Source organism: Xenopus tropicalis, chromosome 10 (assembly GCF_000004195.4).
Source record: "Xenopus tropicalis strain Nigerian chromosome 10, UCB_Xtro_10.0, whole genome shotgun sequence".
Taxonomy (NCBI): domain Eukaryota; kingdom Metazoa; phylum Chordata; class Amphibia; order Anura; family Pipidae; genus Xenopus; species Xenopus tropicalis.
In genome coordinates, this window is record NC_030686.2 from 42,710,560 (window position 1) to 42,726,341 (window position 15,782).

General features: G+C 41.7%; 1 protein-coding gene across 2 annotated transcripts in view; it reads right to left on the minus strand.

Moving 5' to 3' along the window:
* LOC101734097 (fer-1-like protein 4) overlaps nucleotides 1-15,782 on the minus strand; it is a 52,902-nt gene that overhangs the window by 18,032 nt on the left and 19,088 nt on the right. For both annotated transcript variants that reach the window (XM_031894421.1, XM_031894420.1), the window contains exons 9-26: nucleotides 15,593-15,724; nucleotides 15,276-15,338; nucleotides 13,687-13,771; nucleotides 12,662-12,821; nucleotides 11,714-11,897; nucleotides 10,911-11,097; nucleotides 10,284-10,648; nucleotides 9,705-9,813; nucleotides 7,744-7,951; nucleotides 7,268-7,388; nucleotides 5,761-5,861; nucleotides 5,133-5,220; nucleotides 3,937-4,053; nucleotides 2,722-2,874; nucleotides 1,804-1,993; nucleotides 1,180-1,304; nucleotides 912-1,046; nucleotides 341-544 (exon numbers count right to left, since the gene is read on the minus strand). In XM_031894421.1, coding sequence (XP_031750281.1) covers nucleotides 341-544; nucleotides 912-1,046; nucleotides 1,180-1,304; nucleotides 1,804-1,993; nucleotides 2,722-2,874; nucleotides 3,937-4,053; nucleotides 5,133-5,220; nucleotides 5,761-5,861; nucleotides 7,268-7,388; nucleotides 7,744-7,951; nucleotides 9,705-9,813; nucleotides 10,284-10,648; nucleotides 10,911-11,097; nucleotides 11,714-11,897; nucleotides 12,662-12,821; nucleotides 13,687-13,771; nucleotides 15,276-15,338; nucleotides 15,593-15,724 — 2,727 coding nt within the window. The remainder of the gene's footprint in view (nucleotides 1-340; nucleotides 545-911; nucleotides 1,047-1,179; nucleotides 1,305-1,803; nucleotides 1,994-2,721; nucleotides 2,875-3,936; nucleotides 4,054-5,132; nucleotides 5,221-5,760; nucleotides 5,862-7,267; nucleotides 7,389-7,743; nucleotides 7,952-9,704; nucleotides 9,814-10,283; nucleotides 10,649-10,910; nucleotides 11,098-11,713; nucleotides 11,898-12,661; nucleotides 12,822-13,686; nucleotides 13,772-15,275; nucleotides 15,339-15,592; nucleotides 15,725-15,782) is intronic.

Here is a 15,782-nt window from a genome sequence, read left to right on the forward strand (position 1 = left end):
CGGCAGGTTTATTGATCCAGATATTCACTTGTTCTATTCTATTTAGTTCCCTTTGTTGAGTTCATTGATCTAGATAGCATATTGTGGCTAATTCAATACATTTAAATAGTTCCTTGTGATGCGTTCCCTGATCTACTGTAGATTTTCCCTTATAAATTGTTCTCTGATCTAGATAATGCCTCATGTCTAGTTCCCTGATTTAGATACTCCCTTGAGACATAGGGTCTGTTTCACTCTTCAGCTTTCCTAGAATATAAACTGCTATCTCTATTATCATCATATAAACAACAAACAAGTCTATTTCCCTTAGAGGTCCTTGTACTTAAGTTTAACAGCTCACCTCCAAGTACTTTTTGCTATTGAGTTCAATTAATTCAAAAGTCGCAATCAGTTCTCCGGCTTCTTTGTTCCCTTTGACAATATCGAAGAACTGCAGGGCAGGCTGAATGTACTTGGGCCCTGTGTCCTCGCCATCTTCATCATCGTCAGTAAGCAGAGTGACAATTGGGGTGGCAAATGCACGTCCAAGGTACTCAGGGGCTCCCTAAATTATGAACATGGGATAGAAAGAGGGAAGGTTAGAAAAAGTAAACGGTAGATAGTTTCAGTGATGTATCATAAAATGATATACTTTACAGTTACCTATTTTCTGTTTTACTTTTTATATTTATAATTTGTTATATCAACCAATTTTTCAATTTCCCCTAATGAGACCATTCATACATAGCTGTTTAATTACCATGGTCATCTTCAATATCAACAGGCCTTCTGTATAGACAGACAGCAACTGTCTAGTCTAGACTAGACTAGAAACTACACTCTCTAGTAGGTGTTGTCTCCTCATGTGCAGGAAAGGTAGAAGCGCATGCAATAACATTGTTAGATATACTAACTAGTTACCCTATACTTACAAATTTGTCTTGATCATATATGTTGATAATGATCACGGGAGGGTCATCCTTTATATCTTCTTTATTCCCATCCAAAACAAGATGGTCAAACAATAGTAGCTCATTCCACATGGGAGCCAGAGTTTCATTCATGACCTGAAAAGAACAATTGTTAGCGAAAAGGCAGTTGCAATATCTGTTTGTCCACTTACTTGGCAGGCTTATGTATATAACTATATATATATCCTTATTCCCAAGTCTGATCATGATGGTGTCCCAGAGATCTTACCTGCGTGGTCAAACATTGGTTTCCAAATACGACTCTGGCAAAGGGATCAGACAAGCCATTATCATCAGCAGGAAGGATACCTCGGGCCTGGTACAGGTGAGCACGGAGCTGGAAGTAATAGAAATCTAGAAAACAAAGGAACAATCTCTAAATTAGGATGTTTGGTGTGTGTGTAGATGGAGCAGACCTTACTGATGTGTGGGTGCCCACCTGTATTTGAAGGTCAAGAAGAAAGGAAAAATTTGCTTTGACAAACCACAGAGCTGCCACTTTTACAGGACCTTATCTTAAACGGGGCAGCATGTGGGTCCTAGAGCACCCCCTTATATTGGACATCATTCACAGAGGCTAGAGAGTGCCAGGAACCATAATGTGCAGGAAGGCCCTGTTCTTAACGCCTGCCTAGATTAAATTGCTTATCTGATTGTAGACATTTCTGTCTACACAAATCCCTGACCCTGACACAACAGATAATAAATAGCTGTAGACAAACAAAACAAATATATAGTGATTTCTTCTAGAAATCATAAGAGTGTTCACCCATGCAGAGTGGCAATGTATATACTTTGATGTTAATAACCCTTTATTTTATCCCTAAAAATCACCATATAAGAAAGTGCTTACCATCCCGAGTGATTTTGATTGGAGGTGTGAGGGGTAAGGGTGGAGACTCCGTTATTTGCCCATTATTGTCGTACAGATGCAAGAAATCCTGGGGCAGGTCAGCAGTACTGTTCTTGGAGTATTTGGTTACTCCAAGCCACATATAAACTTCGGCTTTTGCAAAGATTTCTCCATTATATGACCCTGGGAGCTACGAAGAAGGAAGAAGAATCATACTATAAAAATTTGCCATTTCCACACACTAAGCATTCCCAGCTAAAATATTTCTACCCCAAGCCAGTTCCATGGTATCACCTCAAGAACCCATTCAGTAACTCTACTCTTCATCTTGGTATATTTGTATATTATTTGCCCTGTGATTCAGCAAAGGGTAAATTCACCATGAGTTTAGCTTTTAGAATAGTGTTTACTATTGTACTCTAAAGTTTGCAATTTGTTTCTTTTCTTTTTATTTTTTTAATTACTTAAATTAGCTTTTTAGTGTTTCAATTCCATTGCAGGTTAAGGTTTTGCTTCTACAAAGAGGATCTTTATTGAAGGCCTCATATCCATTTACCCCCCATCCAATATTTTTAGAGTAAAGGTGGCCATACACGGTAAGATTTTGAGAGCAAATCTTTCCCCTGATATGCACACCTTGGATAGGCGATATTGTACAATGCAGGGGATATGATAAGGGGGCCACCTCAATCAAGCCTGCCCAATCAACATCTGGAAGTTTTTGACCAGATATCGGTTGGAGAGGCCTGTCGGAGGGCCCCATACACAGGCAAATAATCTGCCGCATCAGTCTGAATAGGTAGCTTAAATCTGCCTGTGTATGGCTACTTTAAGAGACATCAGCAACCAGATAGCAGTAACCTAAAAATCTCAATAGAACTGTGTTATAACAGTTTAACCAGATTTTCTTCCCTGTACCTTGAAAAAGACAGTACTGATCTTGCCGCAGTCTTTCCCCTTCTCTTCTTCCACCACTGAATAGAGGATATTTTGGGCAGGGATCCGCGCATATGCCATCCTCTTCTCATTGCTAAACATCCAAATGAGAACGTCTGGAAGAGTGCACTGAGGCTACAGGAGAAATAAACAATCATTATTACAGGTATTCCAACAGCTTGCACGACTTGGGACACTCTACCCTGATTTCTAGCCACAATTTTTGGGCAAAGTTCCCTATCAAGCCATCTTCAGAATCTGAATCAATTATATATCCATCTAAGAGTCTATTTTTGTTCACATAATAGTCTCTCTTATTTCTGGTCCAGAGAAGGCAAACAAACAACTTTTTCTGAAGCAGTGATGCACAGGCATGGCAGAAGAGGCACGTGCCTAAGGGGAAACCTTGGGGGGTGCTAGGACCCTAGGCACATAACTCTGCGGCCTCTAAAGGTGGACATACATATTACAATTGTTTGTTTTCCCTACTAATGTAAAAAGCTGAATTGTCAGATATGCAGGTAGAAACAAATTAATTCTTCCCCTATCTGTCAATTCAGCTTTAACTTTTTGGCGATATTTGGGTGCCTTCAAGACGGCCAATATCCAAGGTTTTTCCGATACTGATCGCCTTAACTCCCATCAAACATGCACCAAATACGATAATATCATTGTGTGTAGGGCCACCTTAACCCCAGCACTGTGCTGAGTTGCCTATCAGGAAGCCATGAGGGACAGCAGCAGTGAAAGAGAGAGAGAGTTTCAATGGAAGAGTTCCCAAAGTTTCTTAACCTGCAATAGCAGTTGGACCAGTCCTTGACCAACATTGTACGATAACTATTTCCCAATATCCTTGAATTTTCTTAAAAGGAACCCAAAACTGTCAGAATTCACCCAAAGTGTAGTCTTCAGGCACGTCACACAGGGGCCATGTCTACCAGTTCATTCAAAAACATTACTAATAGTCAGCAGCAATATTTTGCTTTATAAAAGACCAAGAGGTCTGAAACGTTGTTGCTATCTGTGTCATAGCCCATGTACCAGCTTTGTAAGAAGGTTCAACCCATTTTTGACACTATTGTACCTGCCGGTATAAATGCATGAAGGAGAGAATTCTACTGCACTGATGTTCTGCCCCTTATCACACGTTAAAATTAAACCTCCTATTGTCTAACATGGTTATAATCTCAACTGTACCTCTTTGGCTACGAATCTGACTTTGGCAAGGATTTTCTTCCCGTCGCTCAGTTTCTCCTTCACATTGTCTTTAGTAAGCCTTCTGATTGCCCTGCGAGCTTGTTTGGCATAAAGAATCTAAACGAGTAAATGGAATCGGTCATTCTTCCAAAACAAAGTCCAACCAAGGTAAATACAATAACAATTTTTAAAGACAATCACGAGAGGACATGTAGTCAAGTTGTAATGATGACAATGTAGTTGGAAAGGTTGCTAGGGCTTGGTCCCAACTGAGATCTTTACTGGTGGTATAAAGCAAGTTTATGGATATTTGGCCACAAGAGGGAGTACTGGGGGATTTGGATTCACTTACCCAGAGCAAGGTTGCTAATAGAGCTAAAGTAAATTTACAATTAATTTCAAGTGGACCTATCCCTTTAATGTATTTACTTCAGTTCCAATGTTTGTTCACATGGGTATTAATCTGACCATAATTTGCACACAATGTAAAAACCAGGTTAGCTGATGGCTGTCATGCCGTAGATCAGTGGTCCCCAACCAGTGGCTCGGGGGCAACATGTTGCTCACCAACCCCTTTGATGTTGCTCCTAGTGGCCTCAGTGTAGGTGCCATGTTTACATTTCAAGCTTGGAGACAAGTTTTGGAAGCACAGAGACACAGTTTTACTCCAAACAGAGCCTCCTGCAGACTAGAAGTCCCCATAGAGCTACCAAATAGCCAATCACAGCCCTTATTTGGCACCCCCAAAGAACTTTTTCATGCTTGTGCTGCTCAACACATTTTTACATCTGAGTGTGTTTCATAAGTAAAAAAAGGTTCGGAATCCGTGCTGTTCACCACATCACGTGAAAATTCAGGGACATTTTTAATAAATGCATGTTGCAGGGCTACGCTGATTACATTTAAATTAAATTGCAATCAGTGCAGCCCCTCTCGCTGGAATGATTTAAATGTGTCCCTGAATTTTCAAGTGATCTGATAACAATACAATCACGGGCATATATAAAGGGTAACCAATACCTATGTACCATATGTATAGTCAACTACACAACTTCCAAACAAGAAGCCCATATGCAGATTGATTAGCTGTGCTGAAAACTGGCCTGTATACGGTTATCCTTGTTTTATTTCTTTTGTATACTGCTGGAATCCTTTTGAGCAATCATTTTTATGGGAATCCCACAACACAAACTTACAAGGTTATAACTGAGTGACTTCATCCTGCACTGATCCAGGTTATTGGGCCGAGTCATTGTTTTCTTGCCAGCATTGATAGAGTATTGCCTGCAGGGAGTACAAACAAACAACTGATCAGCCAGTGATGTAAATCTCATGTTACACCAAATATCTGAATCTGAAACACTGCATCGTCATTCATTTAGCCCCCACAACATGCCACTTACTGGGCATTCTCTAAATAAATATACAAGGCACAAAGTAGGTGCTGTTTAGATATGCTCTTATAGAAAGACCATGGAACATGCCTTTTACTGGGCCTTTAGCCTGAATAATATGCTGTACAACCATCAATTTTCATACATGATGATTTGAGCTATCATTGTAGTCTGCTGGAAAAAAAACAGGAAAGCTGGGAAGAAAGCATGGGTCTTGCTGCCAGAACATTGTATTAGCACTTGTTTTCTGTTTTACTTATTACTACCAAACAAGAATATACATTAACCCTCACAATGCATTCAGTATGCGATATTACAGCTTCTTTATCAGGGATGACAGAGATTGTTGCTTAAATCCCCTGACCCACCCCCCAGCACCAAGTTACACTTTTTATTTATATTTTTAATTTAGTCAGATATTCAAAAGTACCTGCAGCCAGCTACAAACTCTTCCAAAACTTGCTTGAGACGTGCTTCTGGCTTGGATTTTGGCCTCCTGGTAAGTTTCTCCACCTCATCCAGGCCACGTTCCTAAAAAAAACATATTTTGTAGGTCTAGAAGTTCTAACTTTTTGCCCCATGTTTACTGGTGATTAATCTGTCAGCCAAACATTTAGAAGACTTGTGGGTCACATTGATTTTATATGTACTCTATTTATATATGATCCCCAATATGTTCATGATCCAGTGATCCTTGTGCTTGCATTCATTTCAGATGGTGCAGAGATAGGGATATAAGGAGAAGATGGAGTAGAAGAAGGTTTACAGAATGGTGCAGAGGTGGGTGTAGAGTTGTGGGTACAAGAGGATACATAGGATATAGATTATGATGAGGAAGAAGGTGCAGGACGGTGCAGAGGTGGGTGTAGAGTTGTGGGTACAAGAGGATACATAGGATATACTGTAGATTATGATGAGGAAGAAGGTGCAGGACGGTGCAGAGGTGGGTGTAGAGTTGTGGGTACAAGAGGATACATAGGATATAGATTATGATGAGGAAGAAGGTGCAGGCCGGTGCAGAGGTGGGTGTAGAGTTGTGGGTATAAGAGGATACATAGGATATAGATTATGATGAGGAAGAAGGTGCAGGCCGGTGCAGAGGTGGGTGTAGAGTTGTGGGTACAAGAGGATACATAGGATATAGATTATGATGAGGAAGAAGGTGCAGGACGGTGCAGAGGTGGGTGTAGAGTTGTGGGTACAAGAGGATACATAGGATATAGATTATGATGAGGAAGAAGGTGCAGGACGGTGCAGAGGTGGGTGTAGAGTTGTGGGTACAAGAGGATACATAGGATATAGATTATGATGAGGAAGAAGGTGCAGGCCGGTGCAGAGGTGGGTGTAGAGTTGTGGGTACAAGAGGATACATAGGATATAGATTATGATGAGGAAGAAGGTGCAGGCCGGTGCAGAGGTGGGTGTAGAGTTGTGGGTATAAGAGGATACATAGGATATAGATTATGATGAGGAAGAAGGTGCAGGCTGGTGCAGAGGTGGGTGTAGAGTTGTGGGTACAAGAGGATACATAGGATATAGATTATGATGAGGAAGAAGGTGCAGGCCGGTGCAGAGGTGGGTGTAGAGTTGTGGGTACAAGAGGATACATAGGATATAGATTATGATGAGGAAGAAGGTGCAGGACAGTGCAGAGGTGGGTGTAGAGTTGTGGGTACAAGAGGATACATAGGATATAGATTATGATGAGGAAGAAGGTGCAGGCCGGTGCAGAGGTGGGTGTAGAGTTGTGGGTATAAGAGGATACATAGGATATAGATTATGATGAGGAAGAAGTTGCAGGACAGTGCAGAGGTGGGTGTAGAGTTGTGGGTATAAGAGGATACATAGGATATAGATTATGATGAGGAAGTAGGTGCAGGACGGTGCAGAGGTGGATGTAAGAACAAGGTGTAATAGAAGTTGAGATAAAAACATACCAAGCGTTCAGCGATCTTTACAATCCAGTTAGAAATGTTCAGCCTCCAGGTGTGGTCCTCCCAGTAACTCCACACATACACACAGGGCTTGTCGTTGATCAGGGGAATGCAGCTGTACGAGCTATAAATATAAGAGAGAAGCATCTGGTCAGCCAGACTATCAATGGATGTGCTCAGGGGGTTAGGAACATATTGGCCAGTTTGGCTACCATGGATTCTCCAATACAAGTGCATCTCTTAAACTTGTTGGTTTGGGGTTCCCAAGGAGAACAGACCTACACTGCCTGCACTATACAGGTAATGTGCTCCACCCACTAAAGTGCTATACACATATATAGGAAATGATTTCTATTCAGTAAATATTCTGTACTCTTACGGACCATTGATTGACTATTGATTGAATTAAATTCTCATTTCTCCTGCTTGATTCTACAGCTAGGTTTAAACCAAAGTCTCTGCTCATTAAAGAAGCGTACCTATCATATTCTGTAGGCTCGGGCTTCTTGCTGGGTGTGATTGATATACCCTCATTTTTAGGAGGGGGCGCTGCCTCTGTTTCCAGCTCATCCTCGGAGCCTGTGTCCAAAAGAGACTGACGGTCTTCAGAAACCGGTTCTAATTTCTCCTTTTTTTCTTTTTTCTTGGAGGATTTTGTTATCAGTTCTACAGTTTTTCCATAGTTTCCTGAAAAGAAAAGGATGAGTTAATTGCTCAAATTAAATATATACCATTCATTTTCTTTATATTATTCTTTTATTGCTTGTATTCATTGAAATATTTTAACTCAACTTATTATTTATAAATATAGAATGATTTATTAACAGGTTGTGCGTTGTGTCTCTTGTTGCCCCAGTGAAAACTAACAGCAAATGTAACGCTCAGGTAATGTCCTTGGAAAATGGCATTGCTGCAAAGGCTCCAGACTCTCTGTCTTGATTAACTTGGATCAGAATTCCTCCATAGACTTCTTAGTGTAATGTGCATTTTCAGACCAAAAGTAATTTATATGAAGGACACAAAGAACAGCAACGTATCAAGGATTTCTCTGTGGTCTGAAATAAGCCGATGAGGAAAAACGCTCGATACCCCTCAGCTCCTTCTGTCCTTCACATGAATGATCCCAAAGGGTCCTTGCCTACGACAGCAGTTTAGGGAGGTTTCCACTGATGCCTTGAAAAACAAATATTCTAAAGTTTTCCCGAGGCAGAGCTGAGGGTAGGGTTGCCACCTCTGCCAGCTTTTTTCCCGGGCAGGGGGTGGGGAAGATGTTGCGCCATGTTGTCATGGAGGCTGGGAAGAAGTGGGGCATTGATGTCACTGGGCGGTGCTATGATGCGCCAACCAAGTCAATCTCAGTGAGTCCTGCCTGGTTTTTCTAATCTGGAAAACCGGACAGGAGGTTTTGACCCCGCAGTTCTGAAAACCGGGCTGTTCGGGTCAAAACCAAACAGGTGACAACCCTAGCTGAGGGGTAGGGGGGAAGCACTCCAATCAGCACATGTACAATACTCAAAGCAATTAGATCAGACATGAGTGCCTATGGCTATGGCAGTATTTCTATATAGACACCCAAGGGAATGTGCCTAGGATAACAGCTTTAGGGAGGTGGCCCAGGGGTGCAGATATAGAAAAAATGCTTTAAATAGCCAATAGCGATGGTAAGGGGTCTGGAGCCTAGGGCCTACATACATCCCTGCCTAGGACAGCGTCAGAATAAGACCCTGAGTCTATGGCTAGAGAGAGAGAGTGCAGATAAGACCTAACCGCTGTGTTTAGACTAATAAATAAGTGAAAGTGCTGTGGTCCTGAGTTCAATCCTGCTCTGCACACTATCTGCAAGGAGTTTGTATGTTCTCCCCATATCTGTGTGGGTTTCCTCCAGGTACCCACACTCCAAGAGCATATGGACAGGTTAATTGGCTCCTGACTAAATTGCCCATAGTGTGTGTGAATGAGATAGGATAGGGACTGTGGTTAATGATAATTTCTGTAAAGCTCTGCGGAAATGTGTCGGCTCTATATAAATAGCAGGAAATAAAAAGTAATATATATATATATATATATATATAAAATTAGAAAGAATATGCCGCACACTCAGGTCTCACTTTGAGAAAGGCTGCTTGTGTGGCCGAAACGTCAGTCCTTGATCCAAATAAAAATTTTTTTGTTTTTTGCATCTAAGACCTGAGTGTGCGGCATATTCTTTCTAATTTTGTATGCTCACTTTATACTGCACCCAGGCAAATTATTACTTCATTATACGTGAGTGCCTGTTTTCACCTGTTCCTATATATATATATATATATGCATAATGTATTAAAGAAAGAAAGATGAGTTATTTACTGGCCTTTAAATTACCTTTTAGTGATCTTAGAATTTGGCTCTGAGATATCACTATTTGTCCCTTGCAATCTGAAAATAAAGCCTTGGTACTCACCTATAGAGACTTCAAATTTGACAGGTTTGGTGCCAATGCTTGGGTCAATCATTGTAACCTCAAACAGAGTGCCGAATAAAAGGAATTCCTCCTTGGGCCCCAAGGCATTCTGCAAGCAAGTAAAATGTGGGTGTTAACCAAGGAAATCATTCATTTAATAGGCAAAGAGCTGAATTGGGTTGGCTATTAATAAAAAGAAAACAGTACAGAGGGTTTTGTAATTCTGTAGGCCAGAGATCTGCAGACTTTTAGGGACCCTACCCTCTTGGTGGTCCATCATGTGGGTGCCATAATAGGAGCAGATGTGTATTAGCTCCTCCAGTATTGAAACACAGGGAAACTAAACTCACTAGGGGGAGCTAGTATGTTAGGCACCTCCCAGTGAACTCATGGGATGGGTGTAACATGTGAAAAAATCCATGTTATACAGCAGTGTAGTAAATGTTAACAAGCCTTTCAGGTAAAGGTAAATTGAGCTGCTATGGCTTTGACCTTCTACTGTTATCAACTGTTCACCATAATGAGCATCAAAGAAGGTTCAATGTAATTATCAAGTGTACCTAGCCGTGAACCACTTACCTCTGGCAGAGGGAGAATGTCATCAACCTCCACAGTGACAGCAGAAGGTTGCTCATTTTCTCCTTCCCCGCCCTCCCCTTCGGCCAGTTCCGCCGCATTCTCTTTCTCTTTCTCCTTGGATTTCTTGCTCTTCTTCTTTATCTTCAGTTTGCTGAATGCATTCTTTAGAGCCACCAGTGGCTTGTTTTCTTGAATGTTGTTGTTGTTAAAGATTTCCACCGAGACAGCGACTAAGATGCGGCCCCTGTAGAAGATTCCTTCACCCAGACCTTCATTCAGATCCTTATGGACATCTCTCAGGGTATAGTTTTGAGGGGATCCATAAAGATTGACCCAGGCAGGACCAAATGTTGGATTAAAGCCAGCTGTTAACATAGGAGGATAACTATCAGCCAAGGGAAGCACCAGCTTTAGTCAATAGGTTGAATGTTCTCAACATATGAAGTCATGCACACCTACCCATGCCCATTTTCTATACTCCCATATGCAAAAAGGAAATAAAAGTTTGCCCAGGTGCTGCAACCCATAGCAACTAATAAGACATCTATTCTATTCGATAAGAGTTTGGCTTAGGGAATATACATATAAAAACACCAATAATGAAGTAAGTTCAGGTGAGGATGTTACCATTTTTGCTGGGGTCAGATATTTGCTGCAGATCAATAAAATGGGTTGCCACGGCAACATCTCCAATATGGGCATCATCCAAAATCTGGATTTTAAGTTTCCGTGACAGTGGTGGAAACAGCTCGATGAAACTGATCTGCTCGTTCCATTCTGGAACAGTCGTGTCGTTCTCCACACCGGTTTCACCCTAAATAATAAACGGCAAAGGCAGAACAGTTACTGACGGTCATTTACACAGCAAATTCAACAAGACCTGTCCAATCAAAATCCGTTCATGGTACATCATGCAGGTCAGTCCCTGCCCCAGGGGAGCTTAGAAAATATCAAGAACCAATTAACCTGCCTGTATATGAGAGGAAAGTTAACTCTTTGCAGATGGTGCCCAGAACCGAACTTAACTCCCTAGCACTGCAAGGCAGAAGTTCTACCCACTGGTCCTCTGAGCCATAACATTAAAGGCAAGCTACTTTGCAAAATGCAGAAAGATAAGTAATGAAAAGTAACAATAACAATAAAACTGTAGCCTCACAGAGGAACAGCTTTTTAGCTGCTGGGGTCAGTGACCCCCATTTGAATGCTGGAAAAACTCAGAAGAGTAAGGCAAATAATTCACAAACTTGCTAAGAACAGGCCATTCTATAACAAACTAACCTGAAGGTCAACCACCCCTTTAAAAACTGTGAACTGCAAACTGATTTAACTACAATTTACCCCATTTTCATCCCATTCCATAACAATGTAAAATATGAGTATAATGCATTCAGACCCCCATTAAGGGTAGAAATATAGCCATCAATGCGTACCTGCTGACCGGCAAAGCAGACCTGGACATACGGATCTATGAACACTTTCTTATCCCCAATGATTTTAGAGAAACTTCCCATAATCCCAGAGTTCATACTCGGCAGACCTTCTGCCTTGAATATTTTGACACAGATTTTGGACCATGGTCTTTCTGCTGGAATTCGCTTGGGAAGCAGAAGGTTCCTGTGGGGAAAGAGAATAAAAACGGAGTCAACTGAGTCAAGATTCACCCAACAGTCAGTTTAAATCATATAAAAGAAATGTTTTGGCTTATATTGTCCACAAGCAATGGATATTGTTCATTTTTCTCATCTGCCAAGTTGCCAAAATGTTATTTACTTTTGCCAAAAGGTGCCATGGTGCCGAAAATGTTTCTTTTTAAAGAGCCAACATATATATATACTGTATATTTCCATAATAAAATGTAACCTTACTCATGTAGGAGAATGAGGAATTGAAGAAAAAGAGCCTTAACTATACACTCCTCAATCTGACTAGAGGTGGTTTTACAAGGAACTGTCAGGCCTAATTCTTCTTATCACTATGAATATTGGCATTGAGCAGTTGGAATTTACAGTAACTTCCTGGTAACTTAGGTTCTAAAAAGAATATGTCTGGGTCTGTTGAACCAAGGCCAAATACTCATGTTCCTCCAGTCATATCCCCCATGTTACCTAAAGCTACTTAGATGGTGTAAATTTTACCCAGAAATGGAACATGTGCAAGTATGAGCTGTGATGATTTCAGTGTGTAATTAATATTAATTATGGCATCAAATGGACTTCATGTAAAAAAACAAAGTGCCAGTAGGTTCAAACATAATTAATACCAAATAGGAGTGATGTTCTTCAATATAATCAGATGCACTATCCTTGTCCCAGAGAAACAGTATAATGCTTATGGTGTTCTGGTAGTTTATGATATTACATGAACCACTTCTCACTTACTTTTCAATATCATCACTCTGGCTACTGGTGGAAGACGGAGGAGCTGCCATGGAGTCCCCTTTGGTAAGGACAGACAGGTTGCATTTCACAAATCCCTTTATTCCAGCCCTGGTGTCCTTCGGGTCAGTGATGACAGCCCACTTCTGGGTAAACCTGTGATCTGAAGAACAAAAAGGCAGCTTTACATAGGAAAAATGGTTTCCTTGACCCTTCTTGGTGTGGTGCCTGGATATTCCCACAGCTTTAACCTTATAATCACTGTGAAAATTGATAATGTGCTTCAAGTTTTGATCTTCAGTATGTGACCATATTGTTGTTGCTGTACTACAATTCCCAGTACCCTTCAAGATATAAATAGGTTTTAATGTGGTCATACACTGGCCAATAAAAGCTGCTGACAGACCAAGTTGGCAGTTTATCAGCCCGTGTATGGGGCCATCCAACAGGTCTACCCAGCCAATATCTGGCCAAAAATCAGGCAGATGTTGATCATCAGGTTTGATTTTCCTGTTGGGATCAGAACTGGATCTGAGAGTAGATGCAGTCCTCAATCCAATGGCCTGCATAGCTGCAATTATGATCTGATATGGTAGGTATATTGACTGAAGATCCACTTGTTTGGCAACCTCGCCACCTTAAAGCTGGCCATACACGCACCAATGATGTTGTAGAAAAGCTCATTTTGTACGATATTCGGTGCATGTATGGCGACTCGGCAAGGCGACCAATATCGCAAAAGGCTGCAGATATCGGTCGATTCGCCGATCGAGCAGGTTAAAAGATTTTGATCGGGCACCATAGAAGGCGCCTGAGCAAAATCTACCTTCAGGGCTGAATCGGCAGAAGGAGGTAGAAATCCTATTGTTTTCTACCTCCACATCTTACGATTCAGCCCTGAACGTCTGTGGAGGGTGGGAACCATCTTTCGTGCAACAAAGATCGAAAATCGCCACGTGTGTGGCCACTTTAGTCATGGGGAAAATCTAAAGATCTCTTAATTGCTGCACATAAAGAGTGTAAAATACCTGGATTGTTATATACAGTCCCAGCATCTATCTTAAATGTCCCCAAACGGGTTCCAAGAAATGAGATTTTCTTATCATGGACAACCTGAAACAAGAAATGACTTATACATGACATTGACAAGACTTTATTTGTAGGTTCACAAATAAATGTGTTAAAAAAATAAAAATGCCTGTAGTTAAAAGATGGCTGAACACAGAAAATATCACAAGTGCAAAGCAATAAAAACTCATATGGTTTTACAGCTACAGGTATAGGATCTATTATCCTGTATGCTTGGGACCTGAGGTTTTCTGCATAAGGGATCTTTCTGTAATTTGGATCACTGTGTATTGGATTTACAATGCCTGTAAAAGCTCTTGTGCAGGCCTGGATTTGCAATAAAATAGGCCCTGGTATTTCAGATGCCCAAACCATACCTCCCAACATTTGAAGAATGAAAAGAGGGATAAAAAGATTTGGGGTTGCGCAGCATAGCAATTTTTGACCACGCCCACTTTTGTGGCCACGCCCCAATTACCACACCCCATTTTTTTTTTTTTAAATACTCCTTTTATATAGTTGAAATGGTGGGATCAGACGCAAATGTGTTATACCCTCATACTGTACTACCTAAGGAAAACAATATAGCAACTCCTACACATAAAATACAATGGGGGCATACACAGTGCTCCCATAGAAAGTGCCCCCATACACAGTGCTCCCATAGAAAGTGCCCCCATACACAGTGCCCCCATAGTAAGTGCCCCCATAGAAAGTGCCCCCATACACAGTACCCCCCATACATAGTGCCCCCATAGAAAAGGCCCCTCTGGCATTTGCCTGAACCCACAGATTGCCAGTCTGGGCCTGGGTCCTGGCATTCCAAGTACCCAGAGGCCCAAACAGCCCCCCCAGCCCAATAAATAGTGAGTGTCTATGGCATCTTACAGCAGCCCCTCTGGCATTTGCCTGAACCCACAGATTGCCAGTCTGGGCCTGGGCCCTGGCATTCCAAGTACCCAGAGGCCCAAACAGCCCCCCAGCCCAATAAATAGTGAGTGTCTATGGCATCTTACAGCAGCCCCTCTGGCATTTGCCTGAACCCACAGATTGCCAGTCTGGGCCTGGGTCCTGGCATTCCAAGTACCCAGAGGCCCAAACAGCCCCCCCAGCCCAATAAATAGTGAGTGTCTATGGCATCTTACAGCAGCCCCTCTGGCATTTGCCTGAACCCACAGATTGCCAATCTGGGCCTGGGTCCTGGCATTCCAAGTACCCAGAGGCCCAAACAGCCCCCCCAGCGCAATAAATAGTGACTGCCTATGGCATCTTACAGCAGCCCCTCTGGCATTTGCCTGAACCCACAGATTGCCAGTCTGGGCCTGGGTCCTGGCATTCCAAGTACCCAGAGGCCCAAACAGCCCCCCCAGCCCAATAAATAGTGACTATGGCATCTTACAGCAGCCCCTCTGGCATTTGCCTGAACCCACAGACTGCCAGGCCGAGCCTGCTGTTGTGCCTAAAATTTTACAGCAGTGGCTTTGTAATTAAGCGATAATGTATGGAAAGTTAGGCAGAAAATGATCAAACAAGTGAATAAAATACTTACAGATATTTCAATAAGTTTATCAAACAAGATGTCCCGCGGTTCAAGAAATTCAAAAAGAAAGTACTGCAAGAAAAAGACATAAACTATAAGACCGGCCATTTGATCTGCGCAGCTCTTTAAGAAATAGATACAAATCCAACACTCATGAAATTACTTTAGAAAAAATGAACTACCTGATTATAATTCATCCAACATTTCAAAAGGTAAGCTGCGTCTCCAATTAATGTATAATTAAAAAAATTTTATTGGCTATTAAAATACATCCAGAATGTCAGGTACATGGCAGCATTTCGGAGCACTCCGATCCTTGCTCATACCTGGTTATAATAGGGGCAGTTGGTAGATTTCTGTGTAGAAGTGTGCCGTTTCTCCTCCCCGACCCTGATGTAAACTTTGGGATCAATATTCACTCCAACAAGCTTTTGAGCTTGTACAATAGTGACTGCAATCTAAAGAGAGAGAGAAAGAGAGAGAGAAAATCATGCAGAGCCATAAGAATGTATAATA